At 40.5% G+C, this 13,312-nt stretch overlaps 1 protein-coding gene across 1 annotated transcript in view; it reads right to left on the bottom strand.

Annotated features, from left to right (window-relative positions):
• The window catches only part of BAIAP2L1 (BAR/IMD domain containing adaptor protein 2 like 1), a 94,867-nt gene that overhangs the window by 54,864 nt on the left and 26,691 nt on the right, over window positions 1-13,312 (bottom strand). The window contains 1 exon segment of the mRNA XM_032603898.1: window positions 11,587-11,673. Coding sequence (XP_032459789.1) covers window positions 11,587-11,673 — 87 coding nt within the window.

Raw genomic sequence — 13,312 nt, 5'->3', positions numbered from 1 at the left:
CCAGCAGAAACCCTACAAGCCAGAAGGGAGTGGCAGGACATACTGAAAGTGATGAAGGAGAATAGCCTGCAACCAAGACTACTCTACCCAGCAAGGATCTCATTCACATTTGATGGAGAAATTAAAACCTTACAGACCAGCAAAAGCTGAGAGAGTTCAGGCACCACCAAACCAGCTTTACACAAATGCTAAAGGAACTTCTCTAGACACGAAACAACAAGAGAAGGAAATGAACCTATAGTAGCGAACCCAAAACAATATATAAAATGGAAATAGGAACATACATATCGATAATTACCTTAAATGTAAATGGACTAAATGCTCCCACAAAAGACACAGATTGGCTGAATGGATACAAAAACAAGACCCTTATATATGCTGTCTACAAGAGGACCCACTTCAGAACTAGAGACACATACAGACTGAAAGTAAGGGGATGGAAAAAGGATATTCCATGCAAATGGAAACCAAAAGAAAAGCTGGAGTACCAATTCTCATATCAGACAAAATAGACTTTAAAATAAGGACTATTAAAAGGGACAAAGAAGGACACTACATAATGATCAAGGGATCGATCCAGAAGAAGATATAACAATTGTAAATATTTATGCACCCAACATAGGAGCACCTCAATACATAAGGCAAATACTAACAACCATAAAAGGGGAGATCAACAGTAACACATTCATAGTAGGGGACTTTAACACCCCACTTTCACCCATGGACAGATCATCCAAAATGAAAATAAATAAGGAAACACAAGCTTTAAATGATACATTAAACAAGGATGGACTTAATTGATATTTATAGGACACTCCATCCAAAAACAACAGAATACACATTTTTCCTCAAGTGCTCATGGAACATTCTCCAGGATAGATCATATCTTGGGTCACAAATCAAGCCTTGTAAATTTAAGAAAACTGAAATTGTATCAAGTATCTTTTCCGACCACAACGCCATGAGACTAGATATCAATTACAGGAAAAGATCTTTAAAAATACAAACACATTGGAGGCTAAACAATACACTACTTAATAATGAAGTGATCACTGAAGAAATCAAAGAGGAAATAAAAAAATACCTAGAAACAAATGACAATGGAGACACAACGACCCAAAACCTATGGGATGCAGCAAAAGCAGTTCTAAGGGGGAAGTTTATAGCAATACAAGCCCACCTTAAGAAGCAGGGAAACATCTCGAATAAATAACCTAACCTTGCACCTCAAGCAATTAGAGAAGAAGAACAAAAAAACCCAAAGCTAGCAGAAGGAAAGAAATCATAAAAATCAGATCAGAAATAAATGAAAAAGAAATGAAAGGAAACAATAGCAAAGATCAATAAAACTAAAGCTGGTTCTTTGAGAAGATAAACAAAATAGATAAACCACTAGCCAGACTCATCAAGAAAAAAAAGGGAGAAGACTCAAATCAAATAGAATTAGAAATGAAAAAGGAGAAGTAACAACTGACACTAGCAGAAATAAAAAAAATCATGAGAGATTACTACAAGCAACTCTATGCCAATAAAATGGACAATCTGGAAGAAATGGACAAATTCTTAGAAATGCACAACCTGCCAAGACTGAATCAGGAAGAAATAGAAAATATGAACAGACCAATCACAAGCACTGAAATTGAAACTGTGATTAAAAACCTTCCAACAAACAAAAGCCAGGACCAGATGGCTTCACAGGTGAATTCTATCAAACGTTTAGAGAAGAGCTAAACACCTATCCTTCTCAAACTCTTCCAAAATATAGCAGAGGGAGGAACACTCCCAAATTCCTTCTACGAAGCCACCATCACCTTGATACCAAAACCAGACAAGGAATGTCACAAAGAAAGAAAACTACAGGCCAATATCACTGATGAACATAGATGCAAAAAATCCTCAACAAAATACTAGCAAACAGAATCCAACAGCACATTAAAAGGATCATACACCATGATCAAGTGGGGTTTATTCCAGGAATGCAAGGATTCTTCAATATACGCAAATCTATCAATGTGATAAACCATATTAACAAATTGAAGGAGAAAAACCATATGCATCATCTCAATAGATGCAGAGAAAGCTTTCGACAAAATTCAACACCCATTTATGATAAAAACCCTGCAGAAAGTAGGCATAGAGGGAACTTTCCCTAAACATAATAAAAGCCATATATGACAAGCCCACAGCAAACATCATCCTCAATGGTGAAAAACTGAAAGCATTTCCACTAAGATCAGGAACAAGACAAGGTTGCCCACTCTCACCACTCTTATTCAACATAGTTTTGGAAGTTTTAGCCACAGCAATCAGAGAAGAAAAGGAAATAAAGGAATCCAAATCGGAAAAGAAGAAGTAAAGCTGTCACTGTTTGCAGATGACATGATACTATACATAGAGAATCCTAAAGATGCTACCAGAAAACTACTAGAGCTAATCAATGAATTTGGTAAGTAGCAGGATACAAAATTAATGCACAGAAATCTCTGGCATTCCTATATACTAATGATGAAAAATTCTGAAAGTGAAATCAAGAAAACACTCCCATTTACCATTGCAACAAAAAGAATAAAATATCTAGGAATAAACCTACCTAAGGATACGAAAGACCTGTATGCAGAAAATTATAAGACACTGATGAAAGAAATTAAAGATGATACAAATAGATGGAGAGATATACCATGTTCTTGGGATGGGAAGAATCAACATTGTGAAATGACTCTACTACCAAAGCAATCTACAGATTCAATGCAATCCCTATCAAACTACCACTGGCATTTTTCACAGAACTAGAACAAAAAATTTCGCAATTTGTATGGAAACACAAAGACCCCGAATAGCCAAGCAATCTTGAGAACGAAAAAAGGAGCTGGAGGAATAAGGCTCCCTGACTTCAGACTATATTACAAAGCAACAGTAATCAAGACAGTATGGTACTGGCACAAAAACAGAAAGATAGATCAGTGGAACAGGATAGAAAGCCCAGAGATAAACCCACGCACATATGGACACCTTATCTTTGATAAAGGAGGCAGGAATGTACAGTGGAGAAAGGACAGCCTCTTCAATAAATGGTGCTGGGAAAACTGGACAGGTACATCTAAAAGTATGAGATTAGATCACTCCCTAACACCATACACAAAAATAAGCTCAAAAGTGATTAAAGACCTAAATGTAAGGCCAGAAACTATCAAACTCTTAGAAGAAAACATAGGAAGAACACTCTATGACATAAATCACAGCAAGATCCTTTCTGACCCACCTCCTAGATTAATGGAAATAAAAACAAAAATAAACAAATGGGACCTAATGAAACTTCAAAGCTTTTTGCACAGCAAAGGAAACCATAACCAAGACCAAAAGACAACCCTCAGAATGGGAGAAAACATTTGCAATGAAGCAACTGACAAAGGATTAATCTCCAAAATTTACAAGCAGCTCATGCAGCTCAATAACAAAAAAACAAACAACCCCATCCAAAAATGGGCAGAAGACCTAAATAGACATTTCTCCAAAGAAGATATACAGAATGCCAACAAACACATGAAAGAATGCTCAACATCATTAATCATTAGAGAAATGCAAATCAAAACTACAATGAGATATCATCTCACACCAGTCAGAATGGCCATCATCAAAAAATCTAGAAACAATAATGCTGGAGAGGGTGTGGAGAAAAGGGGACACTCTTGCACTGCTGGTGGGAATGTGAATTGGTTCAGCCACTGTGGAGAACAGTATGGAGGTTCCTTAAAAAACTACAAATAGAATTACCATATGACCATCAATCCCACTACTTGGCATATACCCTGAGGAAACCAAAATTCAAAAAGAGTCATGTACCAAAATGTTCATTGCAGCTCTATTTACAATAGCCAGGACATGGAAACAACCTAAGCGCCCATCATCGGATGAATGGATAAAGAAGATGTGGCACATATACACAATGGAATATTACTCAGCCTTTAAAAAGAAATGAAATTGAGCTATTTGTAATGAGATGGATAGACCTAGAGTCTGTCATACAGAGTGAAGTAAGTCAGAAAGAAAAAAGACAAATACCGTATGCTAACACAGATATATGGAATTTAAGGGAAAAAAAATGTCATGAAGAACCTAGGGTAAGATAGGAATAAAGACGCAGACCTACTGGAGAACGGACTTGAGGGTATGGGGAGGGGTAGGGGTGAGTTTTGACAGGGCGAGAGAGAGTCATGGACATATACACACTAACAAACGTAGTAAGGTAGATAGCTGGGGGGAAGCAGCCGCAAGGCACAGGGATATTAGCTCGTGCTTTGTGACAGCCTGGAAGGGTGGATGGGGAGAGTGGGAGGGAGGGAGATGCAAGAGGGAAGACATATGGGAACATATGTATATGTATAGCTGATTCACTTGTTATAAAGCAGAAACTAACACACCATTGTAAAGCATTATACCCCAATAAAGATGTTAAAAAAAAAAAAAAAAAAAAAAAAGAAAGATGCAGTACCCGAGGTTTAAAAGTAAGGAAGCTTTACAACTGAATAAACATGTTTTCTTAAAGAGGCATTAAAAAAAAAAAAAAAAAAAGGAATCAAAAGAGAAAAACAAAACTTATTAAAAGTTGATTGGCAAACTCAATAATAAAAAGACAAATAACCCAAGTAAAAATGGGCAAAGGATCTGAATAGACATTTCTCCAAAGATGACATGCAATGACCAGTAAGAACATGAAAAGATACTTGACATTAACCACTAGGGAAATGTAAATCAAACTCAAAGGAGGTAGTACCTCACACTCACGAGGAATGGCTATAATCAAAAAGACAGACAATAACAAGTGTTAGCAAGGACTTAAAGAAGTTGGAACCCTCAGACACTGCTGTGGGAATGTAAAATGGTGCATTCACTTTGAAAATACTCTGGCAGTTCCTCAAAGGGTTAAATTTAGAGTTAACATATGAGCCAGCAATTCTCCTCCTAAGTAATATACCCAAGAGACAGAAAAACGTATGTACACCACAAAATTTGTACATGAATGTTCATAGCAGCAGTATGTTTTAATAGCTAAAAGGTAGAAGCAACCTAAATATCTATCAACTGATAAACAGATAAACAAAATGTGGTATATCTATACAATAGGAATATTATCCATCCATAAAAAGAAAGGAAAGTACTGCTACATGTTACAATGTAATGACCCTTGAAATCACTCTAAGTGAAAGAAACCAGTGACAAAAGATCACGTATTGTATGATTCCATTTATGTGAAAAATCCAGCAAAACCAAACTCTATAGGAGACAAAATACATTAATGGTTAAATACGACTGGAGTTGGGGGTGACTGGGAGGTGACTGCTAATGGGTATGTGAATTTCTTTCTGGAGTGAGGAAAATGTTCTAAAGTTGACTGTGGTGATAATTTAAAACTTTGTGAATATACTAAAAACCACTCAACTATTTCGCTTTAAACGGGCAATTGTACTATATGTTAATCAGATCTCAATAAAGCTATTAAAATGATAAAAATTAATTCACAGATTTCAAAAGAACTAAATAGAACTTATAGTAATGAAAAAGAATGACAAATTGAAATGTCAACAGAATAAAAAAGTAGAAAATAAAAAAATTTAAAAACGCCATTTACATAGGACAAAAATGTCATAAGTATCTAAAACTGTATAAAATGTATACACATGTATAAAAATGTGCAAGACTTCTACAATGGAAATTACAAAATAGTGCTAACAGAAATTAAAGAAGTCCCAAGTAATTAAAAGGATATACCATCTTCGTGGATTAGAAGATTGAGTCAGTTCTCTCTAAACTCGTCTATAGATTCAATCTATAGTCAAAAAATCCAAGATTTTTTTTTTTAGTGAGAATTGACAAGCTGATTCTAAAGAACGTGTACATGCGGAAGTCCTATAATAGCTAAGACAATCTCAAATAAGACCTACTTACTTACTTGATATCTCCTACTAGATATCAAGATTTATCATAAAGTTACAGTAATTAAGACAGTGTGGTGTTGCTGCAAGGACTGCAGATAGAGCACACAGACAGCAAAGTGTGTAGGTGTGTTGCCTCCCTGTTTCCAGCGACAAACCCATGTGATGTGTTACAAATATGAATAATTGAGAGAGGAAGTACAGCAAAGACATTAAAAGTGGTAACAATGGACTGTAAATGGAGTTACAGAAGAAATACCTGCCTGTGGGAACGTCAACACTGCTACTGTTTGAGAGACCCTGGATGTACAGCCACAAGAATGGAGTGAAGCCCAGAATCATCAACATAATTGAGGAAAACGGTTGTGGTGAAAAGGATGAAGGTGTTTCCGAGAAAGTGATACCAGCCCAAAAAACTTCACATTAAAGGAACTCTCAAGGCTATCTCACAACATTGAAATCACCGAGGATAAAATGCTGGAAGCTGATCCAAGCTTAAAAGGAGCATGACAATTTGCGAAAGCATATTGTATCTTAAGTTATACAAGAAGGCGACAAGAGTTGTTGAAACGACTCGAGTTTTTTACAAATAAATAAAAATGCTTTAACTATCAGTGTTTCTAATGCTTTAAAGTACTGTGTACTAAATAAATATTTTATTTTTTCCATTTCCTTACACATTTATAACTGAAAGTGAGAGAGTTTTTAATGTTTCTGGCAAACATTTTTAAAGGTCACAGGACAATCATAATTTTCCCCATTGATTATTAAGATGGCTTTGCATGGTTTTAACTTGTATGGTCATCTTTGTGGTCCTACCTGTATTTAAAATTAATGAGTTAAATGTATCATTTCAGAAATTAGAAAAAGAACAGCAGAATAATCCCAAAGATAGTACAAGGAAGAAAACAAGTAGACATTAATGAAATAGAAAATGAAGATACAATGGAGAGAATTGAAATAATTTGTTCTTGAATAATCAAGCAAAAATGTATATTCTTACAAACGTATCACCTACTTTATGGAAGAGAATAATGTCAATGAAAAAAAATTGGTACTGATTTTTGAATTCTCAAATACTTGTGAACACATGAAGCGGCAACAGAGAGGCATCTTTCTGGTCTGTGAAACTTTAGAAAACACAAGGCACGTTATCTCATTTCATCTTCAAACAACCCAGAACGTGTTGCTGTCCTCTCCCTTAGTCCTGCCGACCCCTCATAAGGTGGCGTGTTGCCCAGGGTGTAGGTTGACAGCGGCACTGTACCAGCACAAGCTTTACTGAGCACCTCTCAGGTGCTGGGCAGTCGCAGGGGAAAATAAGACCTGGCCTGGCCGCCCTGTCCTGGGTCACAGGATCGTTCCCAAGCAGCACCAATGCCGCCTACCATCCTCTCGCAGAGGTCACGACCTCCACAGCCCTTGCTCTGCCTTCCTTGGCTGCAGAGCACATGGCTAAGGACACAGGACGCAGTGCGGTTGCCCATGGAGGTTATCTCACCACCATGCAGAAGGCTGTGACTGCCAAGTTTACCCTATGGTCTACCAGCCTGCCCAGGGAAACGCGGGGCGAGCATCCACCCTGCATACCTCGGAGGAAACATCTATCCACAAGGCTCCTGAGGATGAGATGAGGCAACACACAAAGGACCCGGCACACAGCACGCACTTAGTGAGACCTGAGTTTCTATGTGAAGCACAGCTGTACAAAAGTCAAGCAATACGTGTAAGAAGGCATACATATGTAAGTAAAACTTCTGTTAGTTCCATCTTCCTCAACCCTGTAACACCTGGTGTTTACGGTCAGGACCCTAGTGAAGCCACCATTTCTGAGGGGGCCAGTGAGCTCCAATCACCACACCTGCCAGCCCCTCCCCAGTCTTCAGCTGCTCTGACACCAACGATTCCCTCTCATCTCCTTCTTGAAAAGGTCCCCGTCATGGGGTTCCTGTTTTCTTCCTCTTCAGCAACCTGTGATTGGCTGCCTCTTTCCTTTCCCTTCGCCTCAGTGAAGTGCAGTAAGTGCAGAGGTGAAGAGCTCAGATCCTCAAGTCGGACCACCTGCTAACTGTGTGACCCAGGCACACACTTCACCTCTGGGTCTTACGTGGAAAACGGAGACAGTGGAAGTGCCTGCACCCACATCTGTGCAGGATGGCTCTGAGGACTAAATGAGATGCTGAACTAAAGGCCCTGTCAGGCACTGGGTCCTGTGCCCGAGGAGAGCAAGCACTCAATGTTGGCTCTTAGGCACAAACTCACTGGAAGAAAAGCCTGGAAAGAAATATGGCAGTGATGAAAGAGGCTGTGAGACCGTGCAGGTACGTCAGCAGAGAGGAAGATGAGAGGAGGAAAGAAAGGAGAGAGAAGCGGAGGCAGGGAAGATGCCCCAAGAGTTTGTGATGAAAAGATACCCAACGGCTTGAGCAGAAAAGCAAAAGGACAGAAAAACAAAAACTACCCCACATCCCTAATTCATCTTCTGTGCTTGGGAGTCCCACTTCCCAAATAGGAATAGACTGGGAAGGATGGCTGTGGTCTACTGGAGAAACAACAATCATAAATAGAGTGTGAAGTACACACACGATAGTAAAACCACACAACCCACGTGGGAGAAAAACACTATCCCAATCAGAGACACAAGCAAAACGCAGCAGCACTTTGCAGCTCACAGCACAGCTAACGCAGTAACGCGTGTTAAGTCCTTTCCTTTCACTGAAAGCCATTGAAACAAGACCTCTGATAACCAGAGCTGGCTGACTGGTGGCACCATCGGGTGTCCTCCTAACAGCTGTGCCCTCTCCCCCTCGATGTATCCCTTGGCCAACCATGCCTGGGAATAGTGCTGCTGGGTCATGGGCGTGTGATCCAAATCAGGCCAGAGAGAACAAGAGGGTGTGTGCTGGGGCTCCTGGGAAAAGGTTTCCTCCTCTGTAAAGCGTGCTCCTTCCTGCTTCTGGACATAGTGGGAAGAGGGAGGGTGTGATGCCTGAGACTCACAATGGCAGGGCAGCCACCTTGGTACCATGAGGAGCTGGGCTTTAGGACGAGAAGAAAGAGAGAAAGAACCAGAGTCCTTAGTAATGATTAACCAAGAACCCCTGCTCCTGGCCTTCTTATGTGGGATAATAAACATCCTTATTGCTTACACCACTGTTAGTCGGGTGTTTTGTTACTCGTGGGCAAGAGCATCTTAAATGATTCACACAGTACTGGGTGAGCTGATGCCGAAAGAGGGATCTCAAAATGAAAACACCCATAGCTAAAAGTCAGAAATGGTACTGCTGCAGCCCTGTGCTACTAACAGAGGCCGACCCAGAAGACAAAAAGTAAAAGGCTAATCAACACACACACACACACACACACACACACACACCTTTTCTTTCCTCTAAAGTGAGAAGAGACTGAAATGTTTAGCTTTGCCACCCTGATTTACATTAATAATTTATTTGGCCAAGTTTTCCAAGTTGAATCCTCACTACAAATTTCTATGAATTAAGTAAATATTTTTAGCCAGAGGGTATTCTCCTCCCAAGGTAAAAATTTTAAACGGAAAATTGTATAACTATAGGATTCTTTTTGCGGGGGTGGGGCGTGGGAAAAGAAACCCTTTTCAGAGATAATACTCTTCAGGAATGAAAAATTTGAAATGATTCATAATCTTCACATATGTAATACCCCTTCAGTTTTTAACAAATGGAATTTGTAACATAAGTTTCATAATAAAGTATGAAGACCAATACCAAAATGTCAGTAACTAGATCAGAAAATCTTCTTGAAAAACAAGAAAGGTACAATCAACTTTAGGTCTCTCTTTTTTCTATGAATTGTCCAGTGCTCTTCCATACAGGTATTTAAACAGATATAGGGTAGTATTTTAGTCTAAACTTTAACAACAAAATAAAAAACTAAGCAAATCAAAAGAAGTAAATGTCAGGTCTCCAAAAGCAACTCCTACTAGGATTGCACTTTATCATGGAATGGCTGCAAATGAGTAGGAAATTAACTACATGATAGAGTGAATATAAGCAAAAGGACAACTTGGAACAAAAATGGCAGCAAGTAATTTCCATTCCCTCTGAATGAAATACAAACACATGAAAGAAACTGCACCATTGCAACATATTTTCCTTACTGAAACTGAAATTTTAAGCTCATGTTTATAACAACACGGTTGCTGTGGAAACAGCTGATTCAACATTATGAACCCACAGCTGAATCAAATAAGGTGTGGAACAGAAGTCTTATTTAAACAGTGGCAAGAATCATAAAACATTAAAAAGGCAAACTGAATGACGGTGAGTCAAAGCGCCGTATGTTTTAACATAAGGGTCATACTTCTTTTTCCCCTGATGCCTGACACAAATAGGCTGTTTCTTTTTAATTTAGTTCTATTTTTGGAACCCTATAATCACCCCAATCATCCCTCAAATGTCCTAAATTTTACTATCTGCTTCTGTCTACATAACACAGTGTGTATTTTATTAAACTGATCCACTTTGGACAGTTACTATAGTTCAGACCTTGCCAGAACAACAGAATACAAGTCAGGGCTTTGAAATTTTCTACACGTAACTGATTCTATTCAGTATCGCAGTACTGACTTATTCATCACCCAGCATCACTTCAGGCTTAGCTTTTGCCTACAGGTTTCAAGACTATGAACTCTTCCGGTACAAAAGCTGTCAGAGAATGTTAACGAGCGCCCAGATCCACTGCAGACGCAGCAGCCCAGCCCCCAAACCCAGAACCATCATCACACCTTGAATTTGTTCCTTGGCTTTTATGGGTCAGTTAGGAGTTTCCCAAGCAATCCTGAAAACCCTCAAGACACTTATCATACGAATGGTGTGAATTATTTGAACCTTAAACATATGCGCCTTTGCCCCTCTGCTTCCCTTTCAACGTTTTAATTGGAGAGGAACACACATTTCTTTAAACACACACTTTACCAATCCTTTCCTCTGGTTTTCTGAACCTTTCAAATTCTGACAAACATTTTAAACTCTGAAATGTTACCCTCTGTCAAGTAAAACATATTTAACAAGTTATTAAAATGATGGTTATGTGTGGGACTATTTAAAAAAAAAAAAATCCACCTTTCCCCGCTTCGGAGAGGGTACAGTGAACCGGCTCTGTAAATAGAAGCCTTGGTGCTGCCGAGGGTGCGGCTGCCCTCGCCCTCCGCGTGTGCACAGGGGATCGATTCATACCAGCAAAACCGGAAAAATCACAACCGAGAGCAACTGTGGAAGCAGCGACAGCCAAGAGCAGAACGTAAAGGGGCTGGACTCTCTGCAAGGTGAGTCACAGGAAACGCTCTGCCAGAGGCCGGAGGCTGCGTGCACATCCCCTTCAGTTAAAAATGTGGCTCAAGGCTCCCCCGGCTTCACGCTTCAGGGATCAGCAGGGAACTAGAGCCCAAACCTCAGAGGCAGAAGCCCAGTTCCTAGTGGCCTGCCCTTAACTAAGCCTCCACTTTGGACAGACCACGGAGGAGTCAATCACCGCAGAGGTGAACAAACCCGAGTGCTGGGCTAGCCCTCTTTTCCATTCTGGTTCCGGGCCACTTTGTATGTTCTCATCAGGGCTTGCAGGACAAAGGCTCCGGAACCGCGCTCAAGTTGGGTGTATATGTAACGGACGGTCAGCTCACCCAGCTCTGTCGACACAGGGGACCCGCTGGCAATCTCACCGATCTTGGCCACTCCATCGTAGTAGGCTTTTCCCGCCAGAGTCATAGCTAGACAGGGAAGGTGACACACACAATCATCACTTACACATGGAAAGGAGGAAACGACACAGAGGTTTTCTTCCAAACACCCCGGAGTCCCTCGCAGCTGAGGCAAGCGTGGCTCTCAGGGGGCAGGGCTTGAGCTAGCGAGCTGTGCCAGGGGCAGAGGTCCCTCCACTGCACTCCTGCAGGCCCCCCACCCACCGGAAAGCCCTCACGGGATCCTCGCCTCCGACCAGCCCTGGGGAACCTTCAGCAGCGGCAGAGGCTGGGGGTCCGGAGAAGGTTCTGCCTGCTCCTCAGGCCAGCTCCAGAGGGGATATGTTCCTAACACGGAATTGGGGCTGGAACACATCCACTGCAGCAAGCTGGTCATTCTACAGCAATACAGGTCTGCAATACTGTTAGCTAGAGGGGCTTGTGTGGGCTTGTCTAGGTGCCTGGGCCTTCTATGGCATTTTTACTTTTTCTATTGAAAAAGATATTCTGAGACACAAGCAACTACCATACTTGTTGCCAGGAGAGAAATCTATGAAATCTGAAATACATTATCATTTCAAAAAAAAAATGAAATTACCTGAAAAATAACTGAATGCTCTGCTTTTCTTTCTGCTCTTTTTTGGCAGAGACAGGAAAACTCTTACTGCTATACAAGCTGGATTCTAATTATCTTAAAAATCACATTTCTCCTTTCAAACTGATTCTGAAAACTACATTATAAGGTACAGAAATATGCTTCTGATTTGTTTTTCTTTTCCTTTTTTTTCCCCTTTTTCTTTTTTGGAGGGTGCGGGGAGGTTGTAGATGGGAGTCAGGAGCAAGACAAATCTGGGTTTGAATTCTACTGTTACTTCCAACAACATGACCTTCCTGGACAAGTTAGTTATCCTTTTTGAAACAAAGGATTTGAATCTATAAAATGCCCTAACAGTGTGAGTATTGGACAAACTAATGGAACTGCTAATACCCATTCCTTCTGTCACTTTACACAGGCTGGGTTTCAGGAGACTGAAGGTGTACAACAAGCAAGCTTTTCAATAAGATCTAGCCTATTTAGTGTGACTTTGGAGAAAATATTTTATCTTGCTCAAAGGCCAGCTTCATACACAGACATCACTTTGCCCGGGAGCTTTGGAGACCACAGGATTTGGGAGATAAAAGAGCCCTAAGCAACCCTTCTCAGGCTCTTTTCCTCTCACTAAGAAGAAAACCTGAGGCCACACCAGTTTATAATGGGTATAGTTTTTATTTTTTTATTATTATTATTATTTTTTTTGCGGTACGCGGGCCTCTCACTGTTGTGGCCTCTCCCGCTGTGGAGCACAAGCTCCGGACGCGCAGGCTCAGCAGCCACGGCTCACGGGCCCAGCCGCTCCGCGGCATGTGGGATCTTCCCGGACCGGGGCATGAACCTGCGTCCCCTGCATCGGCAGGCGGACTCCCAACCACTGCGCCACCAGGGAAGCCCATGGGTATTGTTTTTAAAAGATGAATTTTAAAAGGTATTTCAAGTTTTAAAAAGGTGGGGGAGGAGGTCACAGAATGAATTAATGCCCAAGTCCCGCTGAAGATACTGCAGGCCAAAAAAAGTAGTATTTTCAAGGCAAATTAATCTATTTTTGCATGTCTTGTAGAATTAAAATATTAT

This window comes from Phocoena sinus, chromosome 15, assembly GCF_008692025.1.
Source record: "Phocoena sinus isolate mPhoSin1 chromosome 15, mPhoSin1.pri, whole genome shotgun sequence".
Lineage (NCBI taxonomy): Eukaryota > Metazoa > Chordata > Mammalia > Artiodactyla > Phocoenidae > Phocoena > Phocoena sinus.
Note: the sequence above shows the minus strand (reverse complement) of the source record. Positions and strands in the feature narration are given on the sequence as shown.